The following is a 15,152-nucleotide window of genomic DNA, read 5'->3' on the forward strand; positions in this document are numbered from 1 at the left end:
ATCTCGCTGAACCAGAAAAACATTTTTATAAATCCTTTTTCTATTGCTGTGTTTCCTTCTTCCTCTTTTGACTTTCGCTGTCCTCGCCTCTGTGCTGTGGTGCTTCGCTGCCTCTCTTTTTTTTGCCTTCTTCGTCCTCTATATTCTTACGAGAACGCATGCATCCACCCCTTCGAGACCCTACGCCCACACGCTTCCGTTGTATGTGCTTGGACGTATCGTTACCCAGCGGGATGCCGGCGGATGGTGCGGCGCGGACCGGCGCCAGGGCAGCGATGACCGAGGTGCGCGGTTGATAGTCGTGCGCTCGCGGTTGCGGCGGCGGTGGGCTGCGGGGTCCCCTTTTGTGTGCGGCTGCCGCGCCGGGTGTGGGGGCTGGGGCCTGGCCCGCTGCGGAGACAGTTGTGTGGGCCGTGGGACGGCAGAAAACGCTTGTGGCTGCTACTGCGGACCCGTTCTCCCTCGCTGTGGCGCCGCACGCGCACCCGCTTCCGTTTGTCCCCGGTTGCTGTGGACCTCGGCGCGGGGGCCGGCTGCGTGGGCGGGCTCCGCCCCCAGACACCAAGCCGGCGTCCCCTATTACCCGCAAGATAGACGCTGGGGTTCTGCCCTCGAGAAGGACCCTGGCTGCGGCCCGCGTGGGTCGGGGCGTGCAGTGCAGCCGCGTCCATCTGACGCCGATCGCGCGGCAGGCATCCGAGGACGGGACGAGGAAGGATGGGAAGAGCCTGCAAGGCGCGCGAGTCGATTGTGCGGCAGGCGGCTCATCCTTAACGGCCAGCATATAGCCGCTGTGTAGCACAGGCATGGGTGGGCTGTGGTGGTAATGCGTGCAGCTGCTGACGTGTTTGTGGGTGGGATAGACACGTGAGAGCGAAGCGAAAAGCAAACCATAAACGATACAAAGCGTGCACAACATCCTCTCACGAGTGTCTGTTCTCTCTTCATGTTCTGTATTGTTATCTGATCAATATGGTATGTGCGCGTGTGTTACCACATTTTCTCGCATTATTGAGCGCGCATCGTGTGTATCTCCTTCGCTTGTGTCTGCGCCATATGCTGTCCCTCACTTTTTCTTTTGTGGCGGAAGTGCGCTAAACTAATCCAGCGCTGATGACCTCCTTTTGTTGTCTGAAGAAAAACGAGCGAGCGAACCATGCCCAGCGAGGTAAGCGCCAAGCAAATGGGGGCGGCACCGAGGCGCCGGCGTGGCGACCAACTCACTTGTGCGCCGGCAGAGGCACACCGCGACATGTGCGTTAGGGGGGGGGCTGTGCAGGACACACACAGAAAAGCTGTTTCAGCGCAGGGGCAGCGGTTGTTGACAGTCATGTCCTGAGAAAGAGTGAGTCAACATGGCAGGGGGTGGGGAGGAGATGAGCAAGCTGGCTTACTGACCTTACGCATCATGCTCTCGCAGTCGCTGCGCGTTTCAGAGGATAGGCTGTTGCTATTTTCCTCTCTTATTTCTGTGTGCGTTGTTTCTATTCGAGGCGATGCAGAAACAGAGGGAGGCGCTCGAGTGCCGCACTCCAGAAAGTAGCAAGAGTGCCTGCGCGTTCCTCCTCAGCAGTGCCTGCACCTTTGCGCGGGTTCGCGTCTACGTCACCCCTAGGCTTGCACCTCCTTTTTGTTTCTTGCTTTCACGCCAATCTTTACTTGCCTGTGTGAAGCATGTGGCCTGTTCTTCGTGCTGAGGCTGTTTGCACACACATACACACATACATACATACACACACACATACACTGGCACACATTTCCTCCCTCTCGCCGCTGACAAGTTGTGTAGATAGAGACATCGGTTGCTGCATCATACCTTGAAGAAGGACTTGAAGAGGCTGGCGGTCAAATCAATACAAGTGAGGGCAACAACAAGGGACATCCCCCCAAAACGAGCAGCGACGAAGGGCAAGCGGGTCCTTATCGATTCAAGTTCTCGGCTTCTCATCTCTTGTGTTTCTTCGTTCCGCAGGCGTGGGCACTTTGGCGCTGTTTCCCTTCCCAGTGTTTTTGTGCGTATGCGTCGAAGAACTCCACGAAGTCGAGGCGAACCGAGACGTTCGCCTACACGCCAGCGCATTGTCAGTGTCGACTGCAGTGATCTCCCACCTTTGAGAACGACGGCTCAAAATGGAAGAATCTTCACCACCACCATTGAATACCACGACACCCGGCACCAGTGGGGTTCCTCCCGCTAGCGCAGCGCGGGTAGTGCGGCAGCCGCAATCTAGCGCGCCCCCGCGGACAGCGGCGATACCGTCGTTGCGCATTAGATCACCTACTCACGCGACCGTTTCTCCGACAGACGTCGATGATGGGGTGGTCGAAGGCGCGGATCGTGACGGATCTTCTTTACACAATGCAGATCGCGGGCGGTGCTCATGGAGGGGGGACCAGGAGGACGGGGAAGCCCTTTCACTTGTCGGTGAAGCCTCTGCCTTGCAGAGTGAGAGCGGTGCCATTCGCACAGCTGCGGGGTCTCCCCCGGCGCTGCGGCGGCCGTCGCTGCTCTTCGAGACGGCGATGACCACAGATGCCCTGCTCGCGCGCGCTCACCAGCAACCACTACCACCAGAGCAGCAACAGGTTCACACACGCCCTGCTGAAGGCGATGTGCAGCCTCGGCGCACGTCAGGGGCCATCTCTTCCATCCTTGGGCGTCCTCCGCCGGCACCACAAGTTGCTACGAACACCTTCGCCGAGCCTTCGGGTGGCTCGTACTTGTACTCCTATCCCACCCCGCAACGCGACTCCCCTGCGTCTTCCTCCCTAGTAGTGCCTGGGCGGCACCCCAGCCTCTCTCCGACATCAACTGTGGATTATATTGAGATCGAGCACAAACAGAACGAGCTGCGTCACGCGGTGGAGCACCACGTGCAGTCCCTGGAGCGCTCTCTCGCCTTGCGTGATGAAGAAGTGGCTACTCTGTCGTCGCGGCTGCGCAAGCTCGAGGAGGACTACCAGTTCAACTACAACCTCATAGCAGAGCGGGATGCTGCGCTGGAGGAGGCGTCGGGGCAGCTTCAGCGGCTCTACCGCGAACTGAAGCGCCTCACAGAGGAGTCGACACACATGGAGAAGCAGATCGACACCGCAGACAATGAGATCAGGGCGGCTCGGCAGCGTGTACGTGAGGTGGAAGAGGAGCGTGATGCTGCGGTACGGCAAGTGCAGAGGGACTACACAATCAAGGAGCGTCACCTAGCAGAGGCGGTACGTGCGAAGGAGGCGGCGCTTGAGAAGGAGCAGGCGGAGCAGCACGCGTGGTACAAGGAGCGAGCCAAGGCGTTAGAGGAGGAGCGCGCCGTCATGGCTGACCGCAGTGCTTTGGTGTCCATAGAGACGGAGGACCGCTTCAAGCAGCAGGTAGCTCGACTACAGTCGGAGGTAGCGGTGCTGCAGCAGGCGCTGAAGGATGCACGCCAACAGAAGGCAAACACCGAAAAGCGTATTGTAGCGATGGAGGAGGCGAACACCGCCCTCACGCACGAGTCTGTCGTAGCCCAGCAGCGCCACGAGACTTTCGCACAGGAGGCTGCACTCACCAAGAGGGACTTGGAGGATCGACTTGTGCGAGTTGTCGGCGACGCTGAAAAGCGCGTCCTCGCAGCAGAGGCGACTGCGCGGGAAGAGGCGGGCCGCGCCTCGTGCACAGAGCTAGAGCGCACTCGCCTGCAATCAATGCTGGCAGGGGCGCAGGAGCGTTTGCAGCTCCTCACTACGCGCTACGATGAGGACGTCGCCCGCTTCACAAAGGAGCGGCAGCAGCTTCTCAAGAGTAGCGACGAGGCGATGGCGGCCACCACTTCAGCAGAGCAGGCATTGCACGACACGAAGCGGGAGATGGAGCAGCAGCGCCGCCTGGCTGCGGAGGAGGCTACACGTCTTCGCCGTGAGGTCGAGCGTGCTCAGGAGATGTCTGAGGCAATCCACCAGGAGCTCGTGACCGCGCAAGAAAGCTCTCGCGAGTGGAAGGCACAGGCGCAGAGCCTTGAGGCCGAGGTGCGTCGCTGGAAGACGGAGGAGAACAAGACGGCGACCAATGGGCGGCTGGAGTGCTCTGCGTGGGAGGAGAAGTGTCGGCAGGCCGAACATCAGGTGCAGCTTCTCCAGGAGGTGACTCAGCAGGCTAAGAAGACTCAGCAAGGCGCGGTGGAGCAGGCGCAGGCCGAAGTAGTGCGGCTCACGCGCGAGCTTCACGCCAGCGAGGCGGCACGTCGCGCTCTGGAGGATCAATATCACTTGCAGGAAGACTACAGGGATGGGCGGGATGGGCTTCAGATGCTGCGCATGGAGAGGGAACAGCTTCAGAAGCGCGTGGCGGAGCTTGAGCAAACCAACGCCGAAGTGCGACTGCAAGTGGCCAACTTTGCTGCTGAACTGCAGAATGACCCGGTCATCAAGGCCGCCAAGGAGACGCAGCAGCGCGCTGTAGCGCTGCAGCAGGAGCTGGAGCAGGCCAGGGCGGAGATACAGTTGCTGCAGGACTCGTTGAGGGACAAGGATGAGGGGCTGGTGCGACTGCAAACTGAGATGCTGCGCGTGCAAGTGCTCGTCGCTGGCGACGAAACAGAGTCGCCTCCTCTCGACATGCAGACCCACCTCGCCACTGGCGCTTCCACTCTCACTGATCACGTCTCGCGTGCGCTGCAGCGGCGGCAGCAGCAGATGCGTTCTGAGTACAGCCGTATGCGCGAATCATACGAGGAGATGGTTCGCGAGCTTGACCGACAGCGACGTCGCCGGCGCAGGCCTGCGCAACCTTCGCGCACTGCATCAGTGACCTCGTCGTCCTCGACGAACTCTTCATCCGCTCGGGGCGCCAAACTTTCAGAGCGACATCGCAAGGGAGGGGATGGGGGGCCGTCGGCTGCCCCGGGCGCCTCCGTACCGCCAGCACTTCCCGACTCCAAAACGGCGCACCTCCTGCAGGAGTCAGAGGTGTGGCGTCAACGATGCGTGCAACTGGAACAGCAACTGCTCACCGTACTGCGTGAACGCGACCGTCTCAAGAAGGAGCTGCAGCTGGCCAAGCAGGACGTGGTGGCACTCGGCGCCGAGAAGGCTTCTCTGGTGGACCTTAACTCGCTCCTGAAGGCGCAGCTGCGGGAGGCATATCGGCTGCGTCTCGGCGACACCAACACTCGTCTGGTTCGAGGACCCACCACGACCACTCCCGCCGCCAGTGCCCCCGACGTACGCATCTCCCCTCAGCTGTTGGCCGCAGCTCTCCAGGCATTAGAGGAGGGCACTGCTGCCGGTGACGACACAGAAAGCAGGCCTCGCGTGTGCAGTGCGGCGAGTGCAGAGGCGACCTTGACGCAGCACCGCTCACGCGCCGAGGAGGCTTCGGGGATGAAGGGGCCGCCTGTTGTACACTCCACCCGTGGCTATGCCGGGGCATCGTCCCCCTCCATCGCTTCGCGATCCATCTCAGCGCAGCAGGCGCAGGAACGTTTGACCACGCTAGAGCACGAGATAGAGGTAGCTCGTGAGCAGCTCGCTACCGCCGCTAGAATGAGGCCGCAGTGCCCAGATGGTCAGGCGGTGATTCGCCGTGGTAGCGCGGCTGTGCGGCACTATGGTCTCAGTGACTGAGGCTGCATCTGGACTACACTACGAGGGGCCCAAGTCCTGCACTGTTTCTCGTTCTCTTGCGCTGCTTCTCTAGAGGCGCCCTCATCGTGGACGGCCGAGATAAACGCCATCAAACTTGCTGTGGGGTGGCGAAGGGGGAGGGCGTGGAAGGCCACGGGCGCCGCCACCAACTTTTTCCATAGCGCGCTCGAAGTGAGATGGCCACTGAGTGGTGGTGGGGTGTGTGGGTGTCGGATATGTTATGACGAAACAAAAAAAGGGAGACACCAGAAGGGGTGGGGGGCAGGCGCTATCATCTGTCATTAATTCACCGACGTGCTCGCCTCGCGCCTTCCGTCTTTGCGTCCTTTAACTCTTTCTTCGCTCTTATTCATCCCCTGCTGTGTCTTGTGCCTTTCCCCTCAATACCGGTGCGCCAGTTAAATGCATACACTCACACACTTGTACACGTACACAGAGAACCTCGCGCGCTCTCTTACGCCCCTAACAACGTAGCTATCTTGGCAGATTCGCCCCTCCAACACCCGCCCACAACAAAGTGCAAGCCCCACTGCCACTTGGCAACACTGACCCAGCGAGATAGAGAGAGCTATACTCGCGCCACATCCTACCACCTACCGTTACGATCAGAAGTTGCATAGCACGCCCCACTACCACACTGTCACACATCCCATCATGGGCGGGAAGAGCTCCACGCAACGCCAGGTATCACAGGTGCGTAATGGCAGCGGGGGACCCAACATGGCGCCAGGGCAGCAGGCTCCTAGCAGTATGCCACCGCACTTAGCGAATCAGTACGACAATAATAACACCCGTCAGCAAAGCCTGCCGAGTGGCAGCGCCAACAACACCGCACCGCATCAGCAGAGCATGTCGCCGCAGCCGCAGCCAAATAGGAACAGCAACCCCACGGGGAACAACGGCACTGCTACCAACGGAGAAGATCGCGGCGGCGTGCAGGAGGGTCAGATGGTCAAGATGCTCGCCACCGTAGAGGCATCCACGGTGAGCTATGTGCCAGCGACGCAGGTGCTCACGTTCTACATCACGAGTATATGTGATTCACTGACCTACGAGATCCACACCGGTGTGAAAGAGTTCGTGCAGGAAGGCATTGTGCTTTACAGACCCAACAAACCAAAGATGGAGCCTGTCAAGACGGAAATCCGTGGCCCACAGGAGAACCGCCGGATTACCTTAAAGCTTGACGTCAACTCGCTGGAGGAGAAGGAGAAAGCATTCAATAAGCACTACCCCAAACAGATGCCGTGCGTTATCGTGCTCCGCTACAAGACCACTGAGCTGCAGAAGCGTGACGGCGACCGCGACAACAACTTCGAGGAAGAGATGCAAGTGGAGCATACAGAGCACACCTGCGTTGACCTCGCGGAGAAGCCGAAGCGCCGTGTCATCAGCCAGACTGTGACGGCGGGTGGCAGTGCCTACTCAGTAGAGAACCTTTACGGCGCGGATAACGATGGCACGACGCCGGCGACCCGCAGCGGCGGTGGTGCCGTGATGATTGGCTCGACAATCGAGGACGACGAGGATGGACTGTGCGTGATATGCCTGACAAACCCGAAGGACACGGCTGTGATGCCGTGCCGCCATATGTGCATGTGCAAGGACTGCGGTGAGCAGCTGTTGAAGCACAAGCCTGTGTGCCCGGTGTGCCGCGCTCCGATTTCAACACTGCTGCACATGCCCTCACTGAGCAACAACACCGCCGCACACACTGCATAGGGAACGATGGAAGGCATCGATGACGAGGAAGAGGAGGGTATAGAGCGACGAGCAGCACGCAGACGAAGAGGGAAGCCTGGATTTTTTATTTTTGTATCTCTTGTTGAGGGTGGAAGAAGGCGGGGGCGGTGGAAGATCGAGAGGCGTTCTTCAACATCGCAGCAATGCCCACACAATGCTGCCGGGACATGTTCCTTTTTCTTCTCCATTCTCGGACCTCTGGCGTCTCTTCTGATTGTCCTTCTACGTTTCACGTTGTTTGTACGTTGTTGGTGTTTGTGTTCCTCTTCCTGTGCTTCTTTGCTCTCCTCGGCTCCTCTCTTGCCTGTGTTGGCTGGCACACGCATGCGAATGTTGTCTGCTTACGCTTTGCTTTCGATTTTTTCTTTTCTTGTGTATTTTCTTTCTTCTGCTGGGGTAGCCGTTCTCGTCCCTCCCCGTCACCCGCCACCGTTGTGCGCCTGCTGCTTATTCACACCTGAGCGGCTTCGCGATGCCGCTTTTTGTCTCCTGATTCGCACTCTCACTCCCTTGCCGCCTGTTAGCCCGCTTCCTCCTTAGACGGTGCGTGCTGTACCAAAGCTAGAGCGTGCATGTTTATGCTTTTTCGGAGGTAAATCTTCCCAGTGCTCGTACGCCTTCCCATCCACACGCACCAGCATGCGTTCTGCTCACGCACCAGCTTCAGGCACATACGAAGAGAAGGAGAGAGGGAAGGGGGGGACTCATCTACTTACCGACGCGCGCATACTCAAGCTTACGCGCATTCGCCTATGCACAAACTACTGGCACTCACGTTCGGTTGGTGTTCCACGGCACATCGTCAATAGGGAACAGGTGAGCAGGCGGTGAGGAGAGCGGAAGTAAAGCAGAGTCAAACCGACGAGGAGTCACTACACACAAGAGTTTACTCTTCCCTGAGCTGTGCGCTCTTCATCTTGCCCCTTCGGTGTTTTCCTCTTTTTCTTGACCTATTTAAGTGTGGCTGTTTTCTGGAGGACGCCTGTGCCTTGCGCGGGAATGGAAGAAAGAGGCGCAAGGCTGTCTTGCTGCAGACTGAAGCGGGGGGTGGGTGGAAAAGGAAGGAAAAGATGGGGAGGGTGCGATGGGGGTTTTGATCATGACTGGCTAAGATGATTCGGGAATAGGCTGATGCCGTACTCTGCCCATCCTTCCACCTCTTCTTTTTCACGTTGGTACGTCAAGCGAGTTGACTTCTCGCGTCCTCTTCCTCTTTTCTTTGCTCTTTAGCCCTTCCTCTTCCCCTTACTGTGTTAGGCGTGTATGTATCTGTGTGATTGTGCGTACGTGTGTACTCGTGATTCCTTCGATAGTGACCCTTGCGCGTTGCTGACCACACGTTCCAGCTTCCTCCGACTGCCTTCATATCTCTGACATTCCGTTGGTTTATTTTGGGTTTACTTGCCTTTGCTCTTCTTCCCCCTTTTTGCTTTTCTTCTCTCTCACTTCTCTCTTCTCTCTCCGCTCATCCCGTTATTGCCGATCGGCTCATGTCGTCATACCCACTCACGCTCGCCCCAACGTCATTTCACCTCCTCTCTCCCCTCTTCGTCTTTTCCCTCGTCCTCTGTTCCCTGTTCGTTACCGTCTTTGGCCATTGTTTGTGTTGTTTTATCGCTTCTCTCTCTCTCTCACTCTTCTGTCTCTTCTGTCTCTTTGTGGGTGAGCGAGTGTGCACGACATCGTGCCTGTGCCTGTGCGTGTGTGTTCTGTCTTTTCCCCTCTCTGTGCCTGGGTAAGTGTGTAGATGTGCACATGCCTCTCTGTGCATGTGTCGCACGCGCAACCTTTTCCTCTGTTTCCTCCCTTTCTCGTGTCAGCTGAGCTTCTGAGCTGCAATTAAGGGTGGCATGAGAGGAAAAGAAGGGAAGAGGGGGGGAGGGGAGAAGGGGGGACGCAGTGGACCATGTAAAGTGTCACGGGTGAATACCTATGAAGGAAGAAATGCACAGCCAGAGCAGGGAGCGAGGCCGCGGTAGGAAAGCCACCAGCATGGGACCTCGGACTCAGCTTGAATAGTGTGGGGAAAGAATGGAGGAAACAGGATCGGTGGGAGCCTCACTTCACGAGCGTATGCACACGTGTGTTTTCTTTCCCTTTGCCTGTTTCTGCGCGTGTACGTGTGCGTCTCTCTCTCTCCTTTGCCACCTTCTTCATTACATGTATCGGCTTCTCGTTTTGCTCGAGGACGGGGCTTCTCGCCCTTTCTCTCTCGCTCTCTCGATCGTCCGTGTCTGTGTGCTGGTGCGTTGAGCGTACACGTTCTTCCTCTTTCTTCACCCATGGCTTTTGTTGACCTCCTCTTCATTTGTTTTTTTCTTCTTCGTCTTGTTCCCTGCTTGCTGCTGTTGCTGTGTGTGTGTGTGTGCGTGCTGGCGTGGTTTCCTCTTTCCTACGACTTTGCCTCAACACCACACCACCTGCACGTTCCAAGAATACACCCACCCACTATATTACACAGAGTCGTCATCGTGTCATTGATGCAGAAGTGCCGCCACCTCCCTTTTTTTTGTGTCTGTGTGTGTGTCTCATGCGTACCCACAAACAACAGCACGCGTGAAGGCATCTCTTGGACGATACTTGTGCTTCTCGTGGCTCACTTGCTCCCTTCTTCCCTTTCACGCTTGTTCTTACGCCTTCCCACTGCCTTGATTACCTTCGCAGCATTTGTGTCTGCTGATGCTCCTTCTCTTGCTTCACTGATGCCTCTGCTCTCTCTTTTTTTTTATTCACTGGGACGCACAGAGGCCGATGCTTCCATCCACACCATAAATACTGTGAGGGGTTTGCTCAGACATGGACGTGCGTGTGCGTGTGTGTGTGTGTGTGTGTGTGTCGATGGATATCCAGCCATAACGGCTGCAGGCTGGATGCCTCGGGAAGAGGAGAACAAATGGCCATGAAGGAAGAAAAATGGGTGAGTTGGAGTACTTCCGTATTTCATGACGTTTGCCTTGATGCGACTCTTTAGACAACAGACCACACATGCGCCTCCTCTCGCTGTGTTCCCGTTGTTGTGTTCTCCTTTTTTTCCCCTCTTCTAAAAAGATGCTTTCAGTTTCTTGTCGGTGTTCGTTTCTTCGTCCTGTGGCCGTTGCGGTTCTCGTCATACCAGTCTTATGAGCGAGTTGCCTGGATGCTCTTGCCTGCGTTTGCACTCGCATGTCTGAGGTCTGGGCATGATGCTTCCTCACCCAGCCCCCTTCTCTCTCTCACACGCCAACCTCCGCCACTAGAAGGCCGCTTTCTTTTCTTATGCGCTGCTAGGCCCCTGATGATGCCGGCAGACTCACCCTGGTATCAGGGTGTAGTACTCCTTCTGTGGGGAAGCCAGTAGCCTGCGGTCTGCGCTCGGGTGCGGCTGCGGCGCCATGATGATAGAGGAGGGACCTGCGCTGGCGCTGTGCCGAGGAGGCTCGCGGCCATGACCCCGTTGGGACCAGCCCTCGGCGAAGCCTGTCAGCGATGCAACATATACGCGCGCCCGCCTGCTGTTTTTCTGCTCGTGCTGCGTGGTTGGGGGGGGCTTGGCGGCCCGGCTCCTTGCCGAGCCCTTGGGGCACACCCGTGTTCTGCGCGCGGTGCATTTCGCACGGCATGCCTGCGGGACGTTTTGCTCGTCGGATGTTCGGGGCTCCGGCGTGGCGGGGGGAGGGGTGCGCGGCGGCGGCGTCCCCGTGTGTGGGCGCGCGCCGGCAATAAAAGGGACCCTGGCCGCGGCCCGCGTGGGTCGGGGCGTGCAGTGCAGCCGCGTCCATCTGACGCCGATCGCGCGGCAGGCATCCGAGGACGGGACGAGGAAGGATGGGAAGAGCCTGCAAGGCGCGCGAGTCGATTGTGCGGCAGGCGGCCCATCCTTAACGGCCAGCATATAGCCGCTGTGTAGCACAGGCATGGGTGGGCTGTGGTGGTAATGCGTGCAGCTGCTGACGTGTTTGTGGGTGGGATAGACACGTGAGAGCGAAGCGGAGAGAGTACGTGTCGTGTGCGCGGGGGTGTAGGGGTGTGAGTGGGCTAGTTGCTGCTGGTTGGCTCATCTGTAGGTTCTGTGCTCTTCCCTCTCTTCTCTTGTCTTTTGGTTCTCCTCTTCCGATGTTATCATTGTTGTGGCTCTTCTGGCTGTTATGTCCTGGCGATTGGTCAGCTTGTGTATGGGTGATGGCGTGAGATCTCGGAGCGCACAGGCAGGGGATGGGTGAAAGCGTGAATGCTTATCAGCACATATATGTGTTGTGTTGTGTGTTTTGTGTGTTGATGTTCGTATGCGCATGTGATCGTGGGTGAGAGGCAGTGGAACGAGCAATGAAGAGAGCGACTGTCGCGCATGAATGAAAGTAGACGAAAGGGTAACGATGCGAGAGAGTGAGCGCAATGGATGTCCCTCTGCGCCGAATTCCTCTACGCAGAATCGCACACGTGCGACGATACCACTTCCGCAATGCAACCTACGGTGGTTTCTATCTCCGCGTGGAGTTGTATAGGAAGGTATGCTGTGAGCTGTATCATCAGCCATCTCGACTACCATTTCTTCCGTCCTAGTGTTTCCGTTTCGCCCTTGGATTCTCTCTCCAGCTCTCCATCCTCTGTCTCTCCCTTTCTCGTCTCACGGTTGTATTCTCTTGTTTTCCATCTCTCGATGAATGCGTCAATGTAGGCGTGTCTGTGTGTGTGCCTCTTTCTACGCCCCATTCTCTCTCTCTCTGTGCGTGTCTGTGGGTGTGGGCGGTGAGGCTCTACACCGCAAGCAAACCATATCTTCCTCACACGAATCACCTGAAGAGGGATATGGCCAGAAGATCCACGGGAGACGACGCGTGCCGCGCTTCACCGTAAATATGTACCCCCCTCTTTCCCCAGTGCTGCGAGAGGGAGATGTAAAGGGGCCTAAAGCGTAGGTTTGCATGCCAAGTATGGCTGCGCCTTTCTCAAAGAGTACAGAGAGAGTTAGGGGCAAGCAATGCTCCTCACAGCGGCATATATTTGTGAGCCTGTGAGGTGTCCTGCACGGCTTATCAGAGCCACTCTACGCATTGTTTTATTGTTGTTGAACTCTGGCGGCTGCGTCGGCTCTCCCGCGCTTGGGGCTCACACGTTAGCAGCAGTGCAGGGCATCAGTGCATCTTGTGCACGTCTTTGCAACGCTTTCTGATCAACTCCTTGGCCATCGCTTATATTTTAGCCCTGCGCCCTGCTCTATCGCAGAATCGGAATCCCCCACGTCTATTCCTCCTACGCACACGTGCTGTGTTGCTCCTTGTTGGTACCGACACCACTCGCTTACCCTCTTTGAATCGACTAGACGAGGAGAGGGAGCGAGTTAGCCCCTCGAGGCGTATTGCACATTGCATACACATTGAGCGAGAGTGAGCGAGGCAACGAAAGGGAGGGGTGAACTCCTCGTTGCGTTTTCAGCGGCTCTCGCAGCGCGTTGGCTCGTCTGGCTCTTGACCTGTACTGCCGTTTTCTTATCCCCTCGCCGCTTTTTATTCGTTGCGTTGCTGGGCTTGCGGGCTATAGCAGGCGCTCTCGTTATCATCGCCGTCTCTCTCTCTCTCTCTCTCGCTCTAGCTTTTTCTTCCTTCAACATCACATTACGGGACCGGTTGTAGACCCGCGTCTCAGCAGGACGATAAGGGTAAGGGCAGTATTTGACAGCGATCAAGTGCATTGCAACTATGGGGTACGATTCGTGTGCCACATGCTGCGCAGTCTTCTCGCTGCTGGGGATCGTACACCTCGTGCTCTTCGGCCGCATGTTCAGCGAGAAGGCAATTTCGTTCGCTATTATAGCCGTAGAGAACGGGTGGGACGGCGAAAAGAAGGCGAAGGCGTGCTACAATGGGGCCATCATCTACACAGCGACGCTCTTCTTGTCCGTCCTGGCCCGCGTGTACTTCCGCCGTAATGACGCCGCCAAGGCAGCGCTTCTTTACGCCCAGCGTGCTGAGGAGATTCAGGGGCTCCTCGTACCACCAACCTTGTCGACAGGCTCTACTCAATACTGAAGAGGGTAAGCGATGACGGCATTGAAGGTGGGGAAACTCAGAGAGGCAAGTAAGCAGAGTACGAACAAGAGTCGCAAATTCTATGGTGTCGCACGCGCACAGGGGTATGTGTAGAGTGCATGACGATCGACAGCGCTGCCAAGGAGGTGCGCAACGACGCCTGAAACCCTGATCGACTGCCCCCGCTTCTCACGGAGAGGAAAAATGAAAAGGAAGCGGCACGCACCTTTCCACACCGGCGCGCCTGTCTTTCGTCTTTTCTTACTACTATTCTCTTCTCCAAAGTTGCTTACAGACGAAGAGGGACGTGTGTGTGTGTGTGTATGTGTGTGTGTGTGTGTGTGTCTTTGCATGCTGGAGCGAGGAGAACGAAGTGAGACTGCTCATTGAATGCTGCGCCTGTGCGCAATTGACTCTGCGTCTTTCTCTTGTCACTTTTCTCTGTTTTGCAACCGCTTTGCTCCTCCTTCCCTCATATTCATCACCCAGTTATTCCTGTGCGTAGTGGAGGTCATGCATTCGCTCGACCTCGTCTCTCTCTCTCTCTCTTTGGTCTTCCTCCTATGCACGCTTAATTATTTGGTTGTCTTACTGTTGCACGTCTTTTCCTCATTTGATTTCTTCTACCGTGGAGAGGTGGACGGGGCGGCTGTGCGTTGGGGTGAAGGGAAGGGGGAGGAGTTGTATGCGTGTTCGTGTGCGCGGCTCTCTCTTGCTCCCAGTATGTCTGTGTGTCTTCCTCTCTCTCTCCTCTCGTTTTGTCGGCAGCTCTTGTGTTTAGCTGCCGCGATGGACGTGAGTGCGTTTGTTCGTTTCCGTGTCTACAGGAAGTAGTGTCCAACTTATAGCGTTTGTCCTCCTCTTTCTTATTCCTCTATGGTTGGTGCTCATCTCTTCGCTGCGAGAAGAGATGAGGGGAGGGGGAGGGGCAGAGAGTATGATCGACAACAGCGGCGGGGGATGGCAAGCACGTCTGCAGGTGTGTGCGTGTGCGTGCGTGTGTGTGTGTTAGAGTCTTTTGTTTAGTGTTGCAGCATGCGTGCGTTGTGTACTTATGTTGGTATGGGTGTGCATGAAAGGAGAAAAATGAGTGAGCGACAGGTAGAGGCAGAGGCAGAGAGAGAGTGTGTCGATTGTGTGTGTGTGTGTGTGTGTGTGTGTATGTATGTGTGTGATGTTGTGATGATAGAGACGTGGGTATCTCTCGTCCTGATACTGTGTAGGTGCTGGTGCGCGTACGGATGGCTCCCTGGACAAGCGCTTTCTCTCGTTCATTCCTCTCTCGTACGTATGTGCGCATCGTTTGTTCTTCCTCCTCACTGTATATTCTAACACCGACCAACAAGGCACCCCCACACAAGAAAAGAGCGAAGCAAATCGAGCCACCTCAACAGGGGGAAAAATACATAAAAGTCATCGAGTTGTGCAGAGGCTGAAGGGCGGAGGCTTCACGCATAAATGACCCTTTGGACGTAATTTGTCGGTAACCAGGATCCACGCGGGCCCACACGCACACACCCCGTGGCTCCCGTGCTGACGGAGAAAGAGGGAGGAAAGCTGACTACCACATGTTTGTGCAGGGGAAGAAGCTGGAAGGGGGCAGCACAGTCGCAAAGATTCTTCGCTTTGCCCTTTATCCGTTGCGCACTTCTCTGTTCTCTCTGTGGAGGATAACCCACGAATTACAAGTGCTCACAGAGACGTTTATGCGTTTTATCTTTTTTTTCCCTTTATCCTGCTAGCTTTACATATTGTGTACGCGTGCATGTGCGCTCCTATCTGGTC

At 56.8% G+C, this 15,152-nt stretch overlaps 3 protein-coding genes across 3 annotated transcripts, besides 1 other annotated feature; all 3 read left to right on the top strand.

Annotated features, from left to right (window-relative positions):
• Positions 1 to 238: 238 nt before the first annotated feature.
• Positions 239 to 876: a repeat region.
• A 1,647-nt stretch (positions 877 to 2,523) lies between these two features.
• On the top strand, positions 2,524 to 5,598 carry LPMP_181140 (hypothetical protein; the record flags this gene model as incomplete). Its single annotated transcript, XM_010699646.1, has 1 exon — positions 2,524 to 5,598. The coding sequence occupies one exon, from the start codon at positions 2,524 to 2,526 to the stop codon at positions 5,596 to 5,598; it is 3,075 nt and encodes a 1,024-aa protein (XP_010697948.1).
• Positions 5,599 to 6,339: 741 nt separating this feature from the next.
• LPMP_181150 (hypothetical protein) lies at positions 6,340 to 7,341 on the top strand (the record flags this gene model as incomplete). The annotated part of the gene is made up of 1 exon (XM_010699647.1): positions 6,340 to 7,341. The coding sequence occupies one exon, from the start codon at positions 6,340 to 6,342 to the stop codon at positions 7,339 to 7,341; it is 1,002 nt and encodes a 333-aa protein (XP_010697949.1).
• A 5,696-nt stretch (positions 7,342 to 13,037) lies between these two features.
• LPMP_181160 (hypothetical protein) lies at positions 13,038 to 13,367 on the top strand (the record flags this gene model as incomplete). The annotated part of the gene is made up of 1 exon (XM_010699648.1): positions 13,038 to 13,367. The coding sequence occupies one exon, from the start codon at positions 13,038 to 13,040 to the stop codon at positions 13,365 to 13,367; it is 330 nt and encodes a 109-aa protein (XP_010697950.1).
• Between the last annotated feature and the right edge of the window lie 1,785 nt (positions 13,368 to 15,152).

This window comes from Leishmania panamensis (assembly GCF_000755165.1).
Source record: "Leishmania panamensis strain MHOM/PA/94/PSC-1 chromosome 18 sequence".
NCBI lineage: Eukaryota > Euglenozoa > Kinetoplastea > Trypanosomatida > Trypanosomatidae > Leishmania > Leishmania panamensis.